At 39.6% G+C, this 21,603-nt stretch overlaps 1 protein-coding gene across 5 annotated transcripts in view; it reads left to right on the forward strand.

The window, feature by feature from the left end:
• klhl4 (kelch-like family member 4) overlaps positions 1-21,603 on the forward strand; it is a 164,970-nt gene that overhangs the window by 94,220 nt on the left and 49,147 nt on the right. For all 5 annotated transcript variants that reach the window (XM_061900329.1, XM_061900325.1, XM_061900326.1 and 2 more), the window contains exon 4: positions 1,929-2,125. In XM_061900329.1, coding sequence (XP_061756313.1) covers positions 1,929-2,125 — 197 coding nt within the window. The remainder of the gene's footprint in view (positions 1-1,928; positions 2,126-21,603) is intronic.

Consider the following 21,603-nt stretch of genomic DNA (forward strand, 5'->3'; position numbering starts at 1 on the left):
TATTGTTAATATTCAGTGTTTTATCGGTTATGATTAATATTTTTGTAAATCCCACTTTCTTTATTTTAATGTACATTTTGGGTGTCCCATTCTGTAAAAAACTGTTAAATTTCATTCCGTTTTTTTGAGGTGGTGTGTCATAACTTTTTTAGGATTCTATCCGACATTGTGACTCTTGGTATTAGTGTTCATAAATTATAAAAAAAAATGGGACCCAAACACATACTGTATACTGTACAGCAAATGTTTACAGTTAAATGTGTTTATATAATTTATACACACAAACACATTGGCCCCCCCCGGACACATTTTTTCTCTCAAAGTGGCCCCCAGAGTCAAAATATTTGCTAGTCTGAAATGCATGTGTCAGGAACAGATGCGGAAGCACATTTTTACAACAAATGTCAGCATAAAAATGATAATATATCATATTTTTAAGTGTTTATTACCCTTTGCATTCATATTTTGCTTTATTGTAGAAGATACACAACTATGGACGATCTGGTCTGAGAAGTAAAAGAGGAGCGATGTTCATATATTGTTAATATTCAGTGTTTTATCGGTCATAGTTAATATTGTTAATATTCAGTGTTTTATTGGTTATAATTAATATTTTTGTAAATCCCACTTTATTCATTTTAATGTACATTTTGGGTGCCTCATTCTGTAAAAAACTGTACAGTTTAATTCCGTTTTTTTTTTTTAGGTGGTCTGTCATAACTTGTTTAGAATTCTATCGGACATTTTGACTCTTGGTATTAGTGTTCATGAATTAGTAACAAAAAGGACCCAAACACACATACTTTACAGCAGATTTTAACAGCTAAATGTGTTTATATAATTCATACACACATACACATTGGCCCCCCAGACACATTTTTTCTCTCAAAGTGGCCCCCGAGTCGAAACATTTCCCCAGCTCTGAGCTAGTCCGAAACACATGTGTCAGGAACAGATGCGGAAGCACAATTTTACAACAAATGTCTGCATTAAAATGATAATATATCATATTTTTAGGTGTTTATTACCCTTTGCATTCATATTTTGCTTGATTGTAGAAGATACACAACTATGGAGGAGCTGGTCTGAGAAGTAAAAGAGGAGTGATGTTCATATGTTGTTAATATTCAGTGTTTTATTGGCCATAGTTAATATTGTTAATATTCAGTGTTTTATCTGTTATAGTTAATATTTTTGTAAATCCCACTTTCTTTATTTTAATGTACATTTTGGGTGCCCCATTCTTTAAAAAGCTGTACAATTTCATTCCGTTTTTTTTTAGGTGGTCTGTCATAAATTTATTTAGAATTCTATCGGACATTGTGAGTCTTGGTATAAGTGTTCATGAATTAGTAACAAAAAGGACCCAAACACACATACTTTACAGCAGATTTTAACAGCTAAATGTGTATATAAAATGTATACAAACACACACATTGGCCCCACCAGACACATTTTTTTCTCTCAAAGTGGCCCCGGAGTCAAAATATTTGCCCAGCTCTGCCATAAAGACATTCAGAGGTTCTTGAAAGTGGTTATGAGAACCTGGGTGAGCTGAGTGTGATTAAAATGGATATACAGCATCACTGCTGCAGAATAACTGGCTATCCCTTAGACTTCATCACTATTATTCATCCAGGCTTTTAATGTGTTTTTGCGTATTTGAAATTAAAAACAAGATTCATTTATTATAATTTGTTTTGCTTTTATGATGGTGTTTAAAAAAGAAAATACAGTTTGATTTTTATTACGCCAATGAGCGTTAACATCCAGGGAAATTGATGCATATTTTTATCTATTCTGTTGTACGAGGGTAGAAATTACGAGTGAACTATATACCTCTATTACATTTTTTTTTTTACCAGCACAGCTCCATTTAGTCGTCACATCAAATATAAATCCTGCCCCCCCCCCCCTTGACATTGTAGGTGTCCTTGAGTTGAAAGAGGAGACCATCGAGAGTTTATTGGCGGCAGCTTGCCTGCTGCAGCTCTCACAAGTCATCCAGGTTTGCTGCAACTTCCTGATGAAGCAGCTGCATCCGTCCAACTGCCTGGGAATACGCTCCTTTGCCGACGCCCAGGGCTGCGTAGACCTGCTCAACGTGGCTCACAACTACACCATGGTAAGGCAGGCCTCCAGTTTTTACTTTTTAAGGTCAAGGCAAGTGTTGTCTTAAACTAGGGCACCAAGAGAGACATTATTTTCTTTATACATATATATATATATATATATATATATATATATATATATATGGTGGTGAAGAAGGAGCTGAGCCGGAAGGCGAAGCTATCAATTTACCGGTCGATCTACGTTCCCATCCTCACCTATGCTCATGAGCTTTGGGTCATGACCGAAAGGATAAGATCACGGGTACAAGCGGCCGAAATGAGTTTCCTCCGCCGTGTGGCGGGTCTCTCCCTTAGAGATAGGGTGAGAAGCTCTGCCATCCGGCGGGAACTCAAAGTAAAGCCGCTGCTCCTTCACATCGAGAGGAGCCAGATGAGGTGGTTCGGGCATCTGGTCAGGATGCCACCCGAACGCCTCCCGAGGGAGGTGTTTAGGGCACGCCCGACCGGTAGGAGGCCACGGGGAAGACCCAGGACACGTTGGGAAGACTATGTCTCCCGGCTGGCCTGGGAACGCCTCGGGATCCCCCGGGAAGAGCTAGACGAACTGGCTGGGGAGAGGGAAGTCTGGGCTTCCCTGCTTAGGCTGTTGCCCCCGCGACCCGACCTCGGATAAGTGGAAGAAGATGGATGCATCGATGGATGGTTGGATGAATGGATATATATATATAGCCATCCATCCATTTTCTACCGCTTAAAATACATATATATATATATATATATATATATATATATATATATATATATATATATATATACATACATATGTGTGTATGTAGATGTATATGTGTATATATATATGTATATATATATATATATATATATACATATATGTATATACATTTGTATATATATATATATATAGTCATATATATGTATTTTGTATTTGTATATATATATATATATACATATATATATATACAGTATATACACACACACACACATATATATATATATATTTTTATTTTTTTATGTGACGTGATAAAAAACACAAGTAATGTAAAAAATGATGGCCTCTACTTTTTGATATCAAAATAAAAACAGACAGGAGTTTGGCTTTTTAAGATAAAGTCAAATAAACAAGCTTTGTTCATGCAAATGTACATTACTTGCAATTACCATGAATTGATTAACGTGGACCCCGACTTAAACAAGTTGAAAAACTTATTCGGGTGTTACCATTTAGTGGTCAATTGTACGGAATATGTACTGTACTGTGCAATCTACTAATAAAAGTATCAATCAATCAATCAAAAGCCGGTCGACAAATGTTGTTCTTATACTGTTGGACAAGTTGCTCACTCATTTGTTGACAAAGTGGTGACCCTCGTTCCGTCCTTGTTTGTGAATGACTGAGCATTTCATGGAAGCTGCTTTTATCCCCAATCATGGCACCCACCTGTTCCCAATTAGCCTGTTCATCTGTGGGATGTTCCAAATAAGTGTTTGATGAGCATTCCTCAACTTGCTCAGTCTTTTTTGCCACTTGTGCCGGCTTTTTTTAAAACATGTTGCAGGCATCAAATTCCGAATGAGCTAATCTTTGCAAAAAATATAGTTTTCCAGTTCAAACATTAAATATTTTGTCTTTGCAGTCTATTCAATTGAATATAAGTTGAAAAGGATTTGCAAATCATTGTATTCTGTTTTTATTTACCCTTTACACAACGTGCCAACTTCACTGGTTTTGGGGTTTGTATGATGATATGATATTTTGTTTTATTATTAGAGATGATTAAAGTGTAAATATATGTAATTGTACGCAGTAAATCTACTTTTGTAATACATTTATTAAGAAAAGACAAGTTATTTTATCCACACATATTTCCAAGTTTTCGGGCGCCACACAAATTGGATGTGGAGGGCCCCCAGGGCCTTAAATTGGACTCCTGCGAGCTACATGATAACACTCCACGGCTCTGCCATTAGTGGTAGCAAAGAGAGATGTCCGATAATATCAGGCTGCCGATAATATCAGGCTGCCGATATTATCGGCCGATAAATGCTTTATAATGTCAATTCGGAAATTATCGGCATCGGTTTCAAAAAGCAAAATGTATGACTTTTTAAAACGCCGCTGTACGGTGTGGTACACGAAAGTAGGGAGGAGTACAGAGCGCCAATAAACCCTGCGTACCGACTCAATCACATAATATCTACGGCTTTTCACACACACAAGTGAATGAAATGCATACTTGGTCAACAGCTATGCAGGTCACACTGAGGGTGGCCGTACAAACAACTTTAATACTGTTACAAATACGGGCCACGCTGTGAACCCACACCAAACAAGATTGACCAAACACATTTTGGGAGATCATCCGCATCGTAACACAACAGAACAAATACCCAGAACCCCTTGCAGCACTAGCTCTTCCAGCACGCTACAATATACACCCCCTGCTGTTTTTTTAAAACAATTTTTAAGGGAAAGATGTGTGTTCTTGACTCATATACAGACTGGGGATAATGGGCAAAATTCCCCAAAAAGTGCAGTTTTTCTTAGATAGCCATGTACATATCGAACAGTCACACCCCTAATGCAAACTTTTAAGTTTTCAGCTTACTAGGTATCCATGCTTGATTAATTATAAATTTTTTTATATCTAATATTCAATACTTAATGTTAAATATTTGCAGAGGCGGCTGCAGTAATTTTCCTAATCCTCTAATAGGAATATGTAAACATTTTGTTAATTACCACAAGATCCGGTCACACGAGCCTGAAACTGCAAAGGGAAAATAGAGCTCAAAATTATGACATGTTGAATTTGTACCATGCATTATTGTTTCGTTGACTGCACTTAAATGTAGAATATATTTATATTATTCATATATTATATATATAATATATTATTTATTATTATTATTATTATTGTCTATTGTGAGCGAACTGTGGTGCTGAATTACCTCCAGGGGTCAATAAAGTACTTTCTATTCTATTCTATTCTGTCAGGCATGTCCCTGACAGTTTGGTTTTGTTTGAGTTTTTCCTCTGTGTACGTTTTTGTTTCCTGTCAGCGCTTTTATTTTGGTCATTTCCTGCTTTTCTCCCTGAGCGCTGTTTCCCCTCAGCTGCGGCTGATTGGCACAGCCTCACTTGGCCACACCTGGTGTCAATCAGCCCGCTCTTATTTAAACCTGCTTTGTCCTCCAGTTACTGCTAGATTATTGTCATTACTACCTGTATATGTCAAAAATATTTATCGTTGTAGCTGTGTCTACTTCTGTTCACTCTGCTCATGCCATATTTCCTTCTTGTCACAGTAAGTGTTTTTGTTTTCTACTCCACAGTTAGCCTTTGTGCTAGTTTTTTTTCAAAGCCAAGTTTGTTCTCCGCGTTGTGCGCGCCTTTTGTTTGTACCCTTTTGTTTGTTCTTGTTTTAGTGTTTAAATGAAATCATGTTTTCTTACTCAATGCCTGCCGCCTTCTCTGCATCTTGGGGTTCGTCACAAACTCTACCTGACACTGTTCTATTCTATTCTATTGTTTACCATCCATACATCAACTTTCCTTCCATCAACCGGAGACAGCATTCGAAGAAAGGAATTGCTGGGTTCATTTTAAACAATTCCGCGGTCCAATGCACACGATGGTTAAGCATTTGAGCATAGCATGAGTGCAGAGTTAGAGCAGAAAATATCGTATTGTCGTTCTGTTCTTGGGTGTTCCAGTCATTGAAATAGAGAAAGACAACATAGCTTTCATAAATTCCCGAAAGAAGTGGTTCATGAACGTAATAAAGTCAAGGAAACGGCTCTTAAAAATATCACTTTCATGGTCTCGTGGAATACAATCGGACCGATTGTGTCTGCAGAGATCACTTTGGAAAACGTTTGTTTGAACAATTGTTTTGTTTGGAAACTTTGCGTGATTCAATCGAGTTTTTTCTCTCTCTACTATATTAGTAGTGTAGGAGAGCAGAACTAAATGTAAATAAAGGACAAGAGATCACATTGGTTTGTGTTCTTTTGTGGTCGCTATGCCTAAATATTACTAGATGACGTCATGTTAAGTCTTCGTAATAAATATTGTGATTGTTGGTCCAATCCACCGTATTTTTGTTGTCCATTTTCAGAGCGGAATCTAAAAGCTTAGTTGTTGTTGTGTAGGAGAGCAAAGTGCTTTATTCGACACGGAGGACCATACTATAAAGTTTTAGTGCCACTTGTTAGCATCAAGAAATCATCCTTAATAAACTAAATGAATAGCATATACTGAATCTTGATATCGCTAGCAAACATTGCTGAAAAACAGGGCCATCTTTAGCTAAATAACGAGACAAAATATGAACTTCACAGCATAAAAAGAACTGCGGACATGAATTGTAGATGAGGCTAATAATTTTAGCAGGAAATCAACTGCAAACAATACATATCCTTTTTCTCATTAGCGTCCCGATCACAGGAGCGTTCGTCATGTCATGCATCTGTGGTCCTTTCCGAAGTTTCCCGTAGTCATTCAAATTGACATCTCACTGGGTTGTGAGTTTTTCCTTGCCCTTATGTGGGCTCTGAACCGAGGATTGTCGTTGCGGCTTGTGCAGCCCCTTTGAGACACTTGTGATTTAGGGCTATATAAATAAACATTGATTGATTGATTGATGGCTTCACGGTGGCAGAGGGGATAGTGCGTCTGCCTCACAATACGAAGTTCCTGCAGTCCTGGGTTCAAATCCAGGCTCGGGATCTTTCTGTGTGGAGTTTGCATGTTCTCCCCGTGAATGCGTGGGTTCCCTCCGGGTACTCCGGCTTCCTCCCACCTTCAAAAACATGCACCTGGGGATAGGTTGATTGGCAACACTAAAAATTGGCCCTAGTGTGTGAATGTGAGTGTGAATGTTGTCTGTCTATCTGTGTTGGCCCTGCGATGAGGTGGCGACTTGTTCAGGGTGTACCCCGCCTTCCGCCCGATTGTAGCTGAGATAGGCGCCAGCGCCCCTCGTGACCCCTAAAAGTGAATAAGCGGTAGAAAATGGATGGATGATTGATTGATTGGAATACGTTACTTAGCGATGCACGAATTAACCCAACCTTGTCTTTCAGAGATTCATGTTTAATTTGCGGACCCCTCAGATGTAAATACATGATGCACCTTTAATCTTTTGTTCTTTAAATCCTTGTGAGTGTCCAAGGAAGGGCGGTCGAGGCAAGCAGTACCATCTTGGTGACGATATCTTAAGAGTGTAAATCCACTCCATCCTATTTTAAATAGTTTCTCATGATTGCTCATATATTTGCCTCCAAACCTTTCAAAATTTGGCCAAATTTCCATTGATGCAGGTAAAAAAAACACTACCCTACTGGAACTTTCGACCATCGTCTGAAACCCGCAAAAAGGGACGGCGTGGCGCACTGGGAGAGTGGCCGTGCGCAACCCGAGGGTCACTGGTTCAAATCCCACCTAGAACCAACCTCATCACGTCCGTTGTGTCCTGAGCAAGACACTTCACCCTTGCTCCTGATGGGTGCTGGTTGGCGCCTTGCATGGCAGCTCCCTCCATCAGTGTGTGAATGGGTAAATGTGGAAGTAGTGTCAAAGCGCTTTGAGTACCTTAAAGGTAGAAAAGCGCTATACAAGTACAACCCATTTAACCATTTAAATGCCTCTAGGCCAGGGGTCGGCAATCTTTACCACTCAAAGAGGCATTTCGACCCGTTTCACAAAATGAGGAAGACAATGGGAGCCGCAACTATTCTTGCCAATATCTGCTGGTGGTCACCCAGATGACAAGAATAAGGGCATTCTATGAAGTCATTGCCTTAAACACCTTCTACAACATGTACAAATTGCTTGCCAGCCCAGCAACATGTTATGAGCGGCTTCCGCAGATGCACGCACACGACTGGAAGGCCTACTGGGTGACACAGAGTACACTGACGGTTGTGATATAAACAACTTTAACACTCCTACTAATATGCGCCACATTGTGAACCCACACAAAAGAAGAATGACAAATACATTTCGGGAGAAAATCCTCACAGTAACACAACATAAACGCAACACAACAAATATCCAGAATCCTTTGCATCCATGACACATCCTGACTATGTTATACACCCAGCGAGCACCAAACCCCGCCCACCTCAACCACGCAGGGAGGGGGGTTGGTGCTCACTGGGTGTATATCATAGTTAGGATGTGTCTTGGATGCAAAGGATTCTGGGTATTTGTTGTGTTGCGTTTATGTTGTGTTACTGTGAGGATTTTCTCCCGAAATGTGTTTGTCATTCTTCTTTTGTGTGGGTTCACAATATGGCGCATATTAGTAGGAGTGTTAAAGTTGTTTATATCACAACCGTCAGTGTACTCTGTGACACCCAGTATGCCTTGCAATCTCATACAGAAGCAGCGAAATGCATGTGTCCGGTTGGCACGCAAATAGCATTCCGTGAATGGCGGGCGCGATGACGTTCAAGAGGACGCAAATAGCATTCCATGAATGGCAGGCGCGGTGACGTTCAAGATGTTGTTTAGGAGTAATATCATCACGGCACACCCTTAATATTGTAGTTCGAGTGAAAATTGGAGAACGTTGACTCCGGGTGATGTCCGGTAGAGGCATTGAATTCCGGAATCTCCCCGCAACAATCTGGGGGGTTGGCGATTGTGCAGCTGGGCCGCATCAGAGTTGCCAAAGAGCCGCATACGGCTCCGGAGCCGCGGGTTGCCGACCCCTACTCCAGGCCCTGGGCTTGCTACCCAGCAATAGACATGCCGTGATTCCCAGTTCCAGCCACCTTCTTTAGACCCACCCAAGGAGATATTGAGGGATTCTCGCCACCTGTGAGACATAGTCCCACTAGAATTCTGTAGTCTTCTCCCGGTTGGGACTCCTCATATTAACCCAAACTGATTGAGTCAAACAGTAAACCCTTTGCACCTACGAACCATGGCGTCTGATTTGGACTTTCTGATTGTCATCAACTCAGCTGGCAGTAAAGACTGAAGGCCAAAGTTTGAAACAACCAGATTGCTTTAATCTGCTAACGGCAGAGAAGATCCTACAGTCATTACACCAGACACTCGCTACCTCTTTGCTGCACCTAGAAATGTACTCCATTGATAATATGAACAGAACCAGAGACGACTGTTGGCCTTGATAAACTAACACCCACCATAAAATACTACTGTAGTCTTCTCCCGGTTGGGACTCCTCATATTAACCCAAACTGATTGAGTCAAACAGTAAACCCTTTGCACCTACGAACCATAGCGTCTGATTTAGAATTTCTGATTCTCATCAACTCAGCTGGCAGTAAAGACTGAAGGCCAAAGCTTGAAACCACCAGATTGGCCTAATCTGCTAACGGCAGAGAAGATCAATCAATCAATCAATCAATGTTTATTTATATAGCCCCAAATCACAAATGTCTCAAAGGACTGCACAAATCATTACCACTACAACATCCTCGGAAGAACCCACAAAAGGGCAAGGAAAACTCACACCCAGTGGGCAGAGAGAATTCACATCCAGTGGGACGCCAGTCACTACACCAGACACTCGCTACCTCTATGATGCACCTGGAAATTTAGTCAATAGAGAAAATGAACACAACCAGAAACAATTGTTGACCTTAAACTAACACCCACCATGAACTACTAATGTAGTCTTCTCCCCGTTGGAACTCCTCATATTAACCCAAACTGATTGAGTCAAACAGTCAACCTTTTGCACCTACAAACCATGGCGTCGGATTTGGACTTTCTGATTCTCATCAACTCAGCTGGCAGTAAAGACTGAAGGCCAAAGCTTGAAACAACCAGACTGGGGTAATCTGCTAACGGCAGAGAAGATCCTACAGTCATTACACCAGACACTTGCTACCTCTATGCTGCACTTACAAATTTAGTCCATAGATAAAATGAACAGAACCAGAGACGACTGTTGACCTTGATAAACTAACACCCCCCATGAACTACTACTGTAGTCTTCTCCCGGTTGGGACTACTCATATTAACCCAAACTGATTGAGTCAAACAGTCAACCCTTTACACCTATGAATCATGGCGTTGGATTTGGACTTTCAGATTGTCATCAACTCAGCTGGCAGTAAAGACTGAAGGCCAAAGCTTGAAACCACCAGATTGGCCTAATCTGCTAACGGCAGAAAATATCCTACAGTCATAACACCAGACACTCGCTGCCTCTTTGCTGCACCTGGAAATTTAGTCCGACAGAGTGTGACAGTCTGAAGCCGTCGTCTTGCGAGTTCCATGGACCACCAAGAAAGGACATGATTTTGAGCAGGTTTGACTTGCTTTATTTTTCAACTCAAGCTTGTCTGCGGTCGGGTCGCTCTTCCGCTGCGTCTCCCGTCTCCCTCTGCTGCTCGCTCTGACTTCTGCTTTTCAGCAGCACGTACCTCCGTCGGACTCTTGCGCTCCGTCTCCGCCGTTGTATGTTTTTCTCTGTCCGCACCATCACCAGCCCCGTTCTCTCCTCCTTCTCCCCTTTTATACATCGAGAGGAGATACGTTAATCGTGTCCAGGTGCGCGATTCACACACCTGATCTCGTTTGTGGCGTCGCTCCCGGCACGCCCCGCCTCACCGCTCGCTCGCCATCCTTGCCTCCTCGTCGCCATCTTGGGCCAGGCTCCGGAGTGCTCTGCCTGTCTGTCGGACCGTCGGCTCCGCCTCTCCACACTGAGGTTTGACAGTGACCAATGATTGGACTTTCTCAGGGAGAGAGGGGTGTGATACACCACAAAGATCTGCCAAATCAGAGCATTATACATTGGAGTTGACACATTTCATCAACACTTCACTGAAGACTGTTAGCGTTTAAACACAAAAGCAAAATTGTTGAAAAACAGTTTTTGAGGTCGTGAACATATCATTCCGCACAAAAAGTACTTCTTGTATTTCGACGGTACTTCTTGTATTTCGACAAGAAATACCGTGGACGTGAACGAGAGCTAGTAGTACAGTAGAATTAGTCCCTCGTCATGCTTATCTAAATGATAAGGCATCTACCGTATTTTTCGGACTATAAGGGGCACTTAAAATCCCGGTGCGCCTAATGTACAGCATAATTTTAGTTGTGCTTTCCGACCTCAAAGCATTTTTAATTGGTACATGGTGTAATGATAAGTGTGACCAGTAGATGGCAGTCACACATAAGAAATATGTGTAGACTTAAATATGATGGCAGTAAACAACACCAAAACATTAAATGTTCCATTGAGAATATGGAAAAACTGCCAAAATTATTTTAGTACGACTTTGGTAAGGTATGAAGCCGCACTGGTTGATGGCGCATTAAACATACGAGTATTATTATGGTGTGTGTATACGGACTGCAAAATGACACCTATTAGCAGACATATCAACTTTTCTTACTTTCTGGTACCTGCTGATGTGTATTTGGGATCTGCATAAGTCCTGAGAATGTGCATTGTAGTCCGTGCTGACACTGTAGTCATAACTTTCTTCTTTTTATCCACCTTCTTATGTGGCATATATCCTCAACTGTTGCCATTTCTAATATAAAGTAGTGTAAATGGATGTCTACCAAACAGCCGGGGGCGGCTTTGCAGGACTGTGTCCCTGGTGTGGGATAGTTGGTAGGCTCCAGTCCTGCAGGGCCGCCCCCGGCCGTTTGGTAGACATCCAGACGACAGAGACGACGTCACGCTAACATCACGTGACACCTCTGATGAAGGCTGCAGATGCAAGGTAGCCGAAACTTGTCTCAGTCCAAGACTAGATCCGACCAATCAGTCTAAGACTAATTTTGACCAATCTAAGTCGACGAGCATGGACTGATGAAGCCTACTGAGGTACTGGCACCAGCTGCTAGACTAGATCCGACCACTCTAAGTCTATGACTAGACCTGACCAATCTAAGTCTATGACATGATCTGACCAAACTAAGTCTTTGAGCAGGAACTCATGAAGCTTACTGATGTATTGGCACTAGCTGCTGGACTAGATCCGACCAATCTAAGTGTAAGACTAGTTCTGACCAGTCTAAGTCTAAGACAAGATCAGACCAATCTAAGTCCACGATCATGAACTGATGAAGCCTACTGAGGTATTGACACTAGCTGGAAGACGAGAGCTGACCAATCTAAGTCTAAGACTAATTCTGACCAGTCTAAGTCTAAGACTAGGTCTGACCAATCTAAGTCTATGACAAGATCTGACCATTCTAAGTCTACGAGCATGAACTGATGAAGCTTACTGATGTATTGGCACTAGCTGCTGGACTAGATCCGACCAATCTAAGTGTAAGACTAGTTCTGACCAGTCTAAGTCTAAGACAAGATCAGACCAATCTAAGTCCACGATCATGACCTGATGAAGCCTACTGAGGTATTGACACAAACCGCTAGACTAGATACGACCAATCTAAGTCTATGACGAGATCTGACCAATCCATGTCTATGTGCATGAACTGATGAAGCCTAATGAGGTATTGGCACTAACGGCTAGACTAGATCCGACCACTCGAAGTCTATAACTAGATCTGACCAAAGCTCATGACCATAGGTGAGGATGGGAACGTAGATCGACCAGGAAATTGAGATCTTTGACTTCCTGCTCAGCTCCTTCTTCACCAAAACAGATCGATACAGCTACCGCATTACTGAATACGCCGCACCGATCCGCCTGTCAACCTCACGATCCACTCTTCCCTCACTCGTGAACAAGACTCTGAGGTACTTTAACTCCTCCAAACACATACTGTACTTCAGATCTTTATATATTACGGGTAAACTATCTACAGTTCATGTAGCCTACTCAGTGGCCTAGTGGTTAGAGTTTTCGCCCTAAGATCGGCTGGCTGTGAGTTCAAACCCCGCTGAGTCATACCAAAGACTACAACATGAGACCCTTTACCTCCCTGCTTGACAGGTACTGGTACTTTAATATTTCAATTTTTACAAGCAATAAACAGATTTAATGCTTCATACTGAAAGAGAAATGGAAGCTCATCTATTGCCCTCAGCAAACAGCAGTCATTCCCAGGTACGCTCACAATAGATGCACCTTTATTTTCTTCTCCTGTTACCCGGAAAACTAGATCCGACCAATCTAAGTCCATGACTATAGCTGACCGATCTAAGTCTACGAGCATGAACTGGTGAAGCCTACTGAGGTATTGGCACAAGCCGCTAGACGAGATCTGACCAATCTAAGTCGACGACTAATTCTGACCAGTCTAAGTCTAAGACTAAATCGGACCAATCTAAGTCTATGACTAAATCTGACCAATCTAAGTCTATGACAAGATCTGACCAATCTAAGTCTACGAGTGTGAACTGATGAAGCCTACTGAGGTATTGGCACTAGCTGCTAGACTAGATCTGACCAAAGCTCATGACTATAGGTGAGGATGGGAACGTAGATCGACCGGTAAATTGAGAGCTTTGACTTCGGGCTCAGCTCCTTCTTCACCCCAATGGTTCGATACAGCGTCCGCATTACTGAAGACGCCACACCGATTCGCCTGTCGACCTCACGATTCACTCTTCCCTCACCCGTGAACAAGACTCTGAGGTACTTGAACTCCTCCAAACACATTCTTTACTGCAGATCTTTGTATATTACGGGTAAAATACCTACAGTTCATGTAACCTACTCAGTGTCCTAGTGGTTAGAGTGTCTGTCTGGAGATCGGTAGGTCGTGAGTTCAAACCCAGGCTGAGTCATACCAAAGACTATGAAGCGGGACCTGTTACCTCCACATTGGTACTTTAATATTTCCCTTTTTACAAGCAATAAACAGATTTAGTGCTTCATACTGAAAGAGAAATGGAAGCTAACCTATTACCCTCGGCAAACCGTCCTTCCCAGGTACGCTCACAAATAGACGCACCTTTATTTTTCTTTCCCCGCTGTAAATTTTCCCGAGCCTGTGATTGACAGCTCATTGTCCGGCTCGTTAGGACAGCCTTGCGGGTGGGAAGACCGAGAGGCTGAGGACAAACATCAAGGTCGCTACACATCAGAAGCAAAGACGGGCTCAGCTCGGCAGAACGCGGCTCGGACAAAATAACATACTCCGATCCGACAGATCTCGTAAATCACACCTGGGTGGTGAAATGAGAGGTAAGAAGAGGACGGAGTCTTTTCCAGTTAGTTTATAAACAACACGTGAAAGAAGAGGACACACGTGTTAGCAACTCTAGCATAGCTGTGTGAGCTACAGTGAAGTGAAGTGAATTATATTTATATAGCGCTTTTCTCTTGTGACATAAAGCGCTTTACATAGTGAAACCCAATATCTAAGTTAGCTAACATTACACTCATTATTTAACACAACTTTATGTTAGGTTAGCTCATTTGCCGAAGAAAAAGAAAATGATTGAACTTACATCCGTTTAGGCATTTTTTTTTTCTCATGTCTGGTTCTATTAATCTTAAAGACAATTCAACCAAAAAAGTAAATGTTTTATTTTCTTCTTGAGGCTTGTTGATGTTGAGAATCTGTTAGTATTGCTCATTAGTGCCACCCGGTGGCTGGCTGTAGGCATGGGCCAGTGTGACATTATGACGGCAAAATAAGTACAGTTTCACGTTAATACATTATAGTTAGAGCACTAAAATGTGTTACTTCGAAAGGTTTTTTTATTGAAAAGAAAAGAAAATATACTTTTCAGTTAAATATATGATAGAATGTTATGAAAGTGGAGCATGATGTATTTAAAATACATGACGAAAAAATAACCACATTCCTTCTTAACCGATTGAAACAATTCTATCCCCAACCATATCAGCTCATTCCTGACATTCATGTTCCTAATCATTTTCCAAACTACCCCGCTTTTCCCAAAATTCCCAAATTTTCAGGAAGTTCCCATTGAAACGAATGGGACATTTTTGCAAGTTGCACAATTCCCACATTTTTCAACCCATTTAAACATTTCCAACATCAACACATTCCACTCATCCTGGACATTCAAACTAACACTTTCCCAAGTTCCAAACCAAATTTTGGTTTCCCTGGAAATTTAAACTCTTCAACATTCAAACCATTCCAACATTCTAACCATTCCAGCGTTTTAAACGATTTCAACATTTAAACCATTTCTACATTCATCCTACATTCTATTAGTCAACTCTTCAACATTTAAACCATTCCAACATTCCAACTATTCTTACTCCATTCACCCCAACCCCCACCCACAACACCATAGCATTTCACTTCAACTTCAGCATTGGAGCATTCACACGCAATTCCTTCAGAATTGCCTCAACCTAGTTACATACCAATTCACTATCATTCATTTTATTGCTAATAAATGTTCTTGGATGCAGCCCACATGAGCACTCAATATATGCAGCCCAATGACCATCCTTTGTTTTGAGGCTGGTTAAATTCAAATAACCTGTCATCGGCTGTAAAGGAATGAAATGGAAGTGTCTGTTATTTATACCATCTAATTTTCCGCGGCGAAGTGGTCGACATGCACATTTGAATAGGAATTGAAAACTTCCATGCTTGCACTTGATCTAATTTGGTTTCCTGGCTGCCGGTAAGAGATACCACATAGCTGTGCGTTGATTAGCGCGCTGGCCCCCCTTTCCCAAAAATGCGATTTCCGTATATTTCGGGGGGGGAAATGTTTGCATTTGATTAAGATTCAAGCGCATGCTTGTCAGATAAGGTCTGAGTTGGTCGTGCAGGAGTGACAGCGTGGGGGCAAGCGTTATCTCCTGAAGGACATCTGCTCCAGCCTGTTTACGAAGGCCGCTTCCAGGATCGGGAGGTTAATCTAATCATCAAACTGCACAGGATGGCTGAACTTCCTGTTCAATCGCTTCAGTGATGAGCAGCAAGAGCCGCAGGGCTTCCTGGAAGTCTGTCCCCCGCTGTTGCCGTTTTGTTTTGTATGACGCCTGTTTTTTCCTGCCTGGTAAAACTCATTTCTCCTTTTAGAAACCCCAGTATCAACTGCTTATTATGTGAATGCTCCAAAGATTTTCTACACCAAAAGGCATCTATTTATTCTTCTACAAACATACATATACACATACATGTGCATACTAACACTTATGCATATAATCACGTTTCATCAAACATGACAAAGCTTCACCCATTTTTTACAATAACAATCTACAAGGTTAATACAATTTGCTTCTCTTTCTTTCCCTCCATTTATCTGCCGTCTTTTGTATTTTGAGTTATCATTACATCCATGTATTGTTGCATTTGAAACTGTTGTATTGTTGATAATAGAGGTCATGGTGGAATGGTATAAATCGGTTGAAAAATGTGGAAATGGTGGAAGTTTGAAAAATGGCCAATTCATTTTGAATGGGAAAAATGTCCCGGAAAACCTGGTATTCTGGGAAATCTGGTAATATTTGGAAGTTTGAAGCTGGAACAGTTTAAATCAGGTGAAAAATGTGGAAGGTAGAGTGCACCACAATCTGAAGAAGAAGAAGAAGTTGAAGAAGTTTAATGAAAATTCGCCTGTTGTTACTATAACAATCTACAAGGTTGATACAGTCCGTCTCTCTTTCTTCCCCTCCATTTATCTGCTGTTTTTTGTATTTCAAGTTATCAATACATACATGCATCCTTGCATTTGAAACTATTTTATTGTTGATAATAGAGATCATGAATCGGTTGCAAAATGTGGAAATGGTGGAAGTTTGAAAAACAGCCAATTCATTTTGAATGGGAAAAAAATGTCCCGGAAAACCTGGAATTCTGGGAATATTTGGAAGTTTGAAGTTGGAAGAGTTTAAATCAGGTGGAAAATGTGGAAGGTAGAGCGCACCAAAATCTGGAGAAGAAGAAAAAGAAAAAGTTGAAGAAGTTTAATAAATAGATGAAAATTCACCTGTTGTTACTATAACAATCTACAAGGTTAATACAGTCCGTGTCTCTTTCTTCCCCTCCATTTATCTGCTGTTTTTTTGTATTTCAAGTTATCATTACATACATGCATTGTTGCATTTGAAACTATCGTATTGTTGATAATAGAGATCATGAATCGGTTGAAAAATGTGGAAATGGTGAAAGTTTGAAAAACGGCCAATTCATTTTGAATGGGAAAAAATGTCCCGGAAAACCTGGAATTTTGGGAATATTTTGAATTTTGAAGTTGGAAGGGTTTAAATCAGGTGGAAAATGTGGAAGGTAGAGCACACCAAAATCTGGAGAAGAAGAAAAAGAAAAAGTTGAAGAAGTTTAATAAATAGATGAAAATTCACCTGTTGTTACTATAACAATCTACAAGGTTAATACAGTCCGTGTCTCTTTCTTCCCCTCCATTTATCTGCTGTTTTTTTGTATTTCAAGTTATCATTACATACATGCATTGTTGCATTTGAAACTATTGTATTGTTGATAATAAAGATCATGAATCGGTTGAAAAATGTGGAAATGGTGGAAGTTTGAAAAACGGCCAATTCATTTTGAATGGAAAAAAAATGTCCCGGAAAACCGGGAATTCTGGGTATATTTGGAAGTTTGAAGTTGGAAGAGTTTAAATAAGGTGAACAATGCGGAAGGTAGAGCGCACCAAAATCTGGAGAAGAAGAAGAAGAAAAAGTTGAAGTTTAATAAATAGATGAAAATTCACCTGTTGTTGCTATAACAATCTACAAGGTTAATACAGTACGTGTCTCTTTCTTCCCCTCCATTTATCTGCAAATCTTTTGTATTTCAAGTTATCATTACATACATGCATTGTTGCATTTGAAACTATTGTATTGTTGTTAATAGAGATCATGAATCGGTTGAAAAATGTGGAAATGGCGGAAGTTTGAAAAACGGCCAATTCATTTTGAATGGGAAAAAATGTCCCGGAAAACCTGGAATTCTGGGAATATTTGGAAGTTTGAAGTTGGAAGAGTTTAAATCAGGTGAACAATGCGGAAGGTAGACCGCGCCAAAATCTGGAGAAGAAGAAACAGAAAAAGTTGAGGAAGTTTAATAAATAGATGAAAATTTACCTGTTGTTACTATAACAATCTACAAGGTTAATACATTCTGTGTCTCTTTCTTCCCCTCCATTTATCTGCTGTTTTTTGTATTTCAAGTTATCATTACATACATGCATTGTTGCATTTGAAACCATTGTATTGTTGATAATAGAGATCATGAATCGGTTGAAAAATGTGGAAATGGTGAAAGTTTGAAAAACGGCCAATTCATTTTGAATGGGAAAAAATGTCCCGGAAAACCTGGAATTCTGGTAATATTTGGAAGTTTGAAGTTGGAAGAGTTTAAATCAGGTGGAAAATGTGGAAGGTAGAGCACACCAAAATCTAGAGAAGAAGAAAAAGAAAAAGTTGAAGAAGTTTAATAAATAGATGAAAATTCACCTGTTGTTACTATAACAAGGTTAATACAGTCCGTGTCTCTTTCTTCCCCTCCATTTATCTGCTGTTTTTTTGTATTTCAAGTTATCATTACATACATGCATTGTTGCATTTGAAACTATTGTATTGTTGATAATAGAGATCATGAATCGGTTGAAAAATGTGGAAATGGTGGAAGTTTGAAAAACGGCCAATTCATTTTGAATGGAAAAAAATGTCCCGGAAAACCGGAAATTCTGGGTATATTTGGAAGTTTGAAGTTGGAAGAGTTTAAATCAGGTGAACAATGCGGAAGCTAGAGCGCACCAAAATCTGGAGAAGAAGAAGAAGAAAAAGTTGAAGTTTAATAAATAGATGAAAATTCACCTGTTGTTGCTATAACAATCTACAAGGTTAATACAGTACGTGTCTCTTTCTTCCCCTCCATTTATCTGCAAATTTTTTGTATTTCAAGTTATCATTACATACATGCATTGTTGCATTTGAAACTATTGTATTGTTGTTAATAGAGATCATGAATCGGTTGAAAAATGTGGAAATGGCGGAAGTTTGAAAAACGGCCAATTCATTTTGAATGGAAAAAAATGTCCCGGAAAACCGGAAATTCTGGGTATATTTGGAAGTTTGAAGTTGGAAGAGTTTAAATCAGGTGAACAATGCGGAAGGTAGACCGCGCCAAAATCTGGAGAAGAAGAAAAAGAAAAAGTTGAGGAAGTTTAATAAATAGATGAAAATGTACCTGTTGTTACTATAACAATCTACAAGGTTAATACATTCTGTGTCTCTTTCTTCCCCTCCATTTATCTGCTGTTTTTTTGTATTTCAAGTTATCTTTACATACATGCATTGTTGCATTTGAAACTATTGTATTGTTGATAATAGAGATCATGAATCGGTTGAAAAATGTGGAAATGGTGGAAGTTTGAAAAACGGCCAATTCATTTTGAATGGAAAAAAATGTCCCGGAAAACCGGAAATTCTGGGTATATTTGGAAGTTTGAAGTTGGAAGAGTTTAAATCAGGTGAACAATGCGGAAGCTAGAGCGCACCAAAATCTGGAGAAGAAGAAGAAGAAAAAGTTGAAGTTTAATAAATAGATGAAAATTCACCTGTTGTTGCTATAACAATCTACAAGGTTAATACAGTACGTGTCTCTTTCTTCCCCTCCATTTATCTGCAAATTTTTTGTATTTCAAGTTATCATTACATACATGCATTGTTGCATTTGAAACTATTGTATTGTTGTTAATAGAGATCATGAATCGGTTGAAAAATGTGGAAATGGCGGAAGTTTGAAAAACGGCCAATTCATTTTGAATGGAAAAAAATGTCCCGGAAAACCGGAAATTCTGGGTATATTTGGAAGTTTGAAGTTGGAAGAGTTTAAATCAGGTGAACAATGCGGAAGGTAGACCGCGCCAAAATCTGGAGAAGAAGAAAAAGAAAAAGTTGAGGAAGTTTAATAAATAGATGAAAATGTACCTGTTGTTACTATAACAATCTACAAGGTTAATACATTCTGTGTCTCTTTCTTCCCCTCCATTTATCTGCTGTTTTTTTGTATTTCAAGTTATCTTTACATACATGCATTGTTGCATTTGAAACTATTGTATTGTTGATAACAGAGATCATGAATCGGTTGAAAAATGTGGAAATGGTGGAATTTGAAAAACGGCCAATTCATTTTGAATGGGAAAAAATGTCCCGGAAAACCTGGAATTCTGGGAATATTTGGAAGTTTGAAGTTGGAAGAGTTTAAATCAGGTGAACAATGCGGAAGGTAGACCGCGCAAACATCTGGAGAAGAAGAAGAAGAAGAAGAAGAAGAAGTTGAAGAAGTTTAATAAATAGATACATTTTGGTGTGGAAAACAATCTGTGAATACTCCAAAGCATTCACACACATGGTTTTCTACACCAAAATTAACCTATTGTTACATAACAATCTACAAGGTTAATAGATTTTGTTTATTTCAAGTTATCATTACATATATGCATTGTTGCATTCGAAACTATTATATTGTTGATAATAGAGGTCATGGTGTGAATGTTCCAAAACATTCACACAGGGTTTTCTACACCAAAATTCATCTATTTATTAAACTTATTCTTCTTCTTCAGATTTAGGCGCGCTCTACCTTCCACATTTTTCACCTGATTCAAACCGTTCCAACCTCAAAACTGTTCAGCCTATTCGGGAATCGCGGGCTTTTCCTAGACAAATTCCCAAAACTCCCAGATTTCCCAGAAGTTTAGGTTTTTCCGGGACATTTTTCCCATTCAAAATGAATTGGCCATTTTTCAAACGTCCACCGTTTCCACATTTTTCAACAGATTCATGCCATTCCACTTCCAACATATTTCACCATCCTGGAAATTTAAACTACTTATTTTCCAAGTTCAAAGAAATTCCAGGGCTTTCCAGAATTCCTGGTTGTCCAAAGCTGTAATTCCACCCTTTGTTCTGGCAACTACTCCTTCCAAATTGTTCAATCTACTTCAAACGTTCCACCGTCAAAACATTCTTCTTAATTAGGACAAAAAACCAAGTACAAATTCCTGGTTTTCTCGAAATTCCAGGAATTCCGTAATATCACTTTTTAATTTAACATGTTACTACTTCAATATTTTCTGACCGATTTGAATAATCAACCAATCATTTCATGTCATTCAGACCATTCAATTTTTTTTTTTTTCCATTTTCAAAAAAATTCCCGCTTATCATGAAATTCCCAAATTTTTGGGAAATTTCCATTTAAATCACTGGAACATTCTTTAAAGTTCCACAATTTCCATACTTTTCATTGGATTCAGAATGTTCCAACTTAAAAATATTCACCTTCAACAATTATAGAAAATTCCCGGATTTCCTATAATTCCATTTTTTTTTCTTGCATTTTCACCATTCAAAATTATTTGGTCATTTTTCAAACTTCCACAATCCCCACATTCATCAACCTATTCAAAGCTTTCCAACTTCCACACATTTCAATAATCCTGGAAATTCAAACAATCCTTTTCCCACGCTCAACAAATTTCCATGAATTCATGTTTTTTTAATCCAATTTTCCAACCTTTTTTAATCCCATTTCAACCGTTCAACCGTCAAAAAGGTTTTCTTAGTCAGGACAAAAAAAATAAGTTGGTTCAGGAACTCAAAAAATTACCAGTTTTCCCCATATTCCAGG

Source organism: Nerophis ophidion, linkage group LG05, assembly GCF_033978795.1.
Source record: "Nerophis ophidion isolate RoL-2023_Sa linkage group LG05, RoL_Noph_v1.0, whole genome shotgun sequence".
In the NCBI taxonomy this organism is placed as follows: Eukaryota; Metazoa; Chordata; class Actinopteri; order Syngnathiformes; family Syngnathidae; genus Nerophis; species Nerophis ophidion.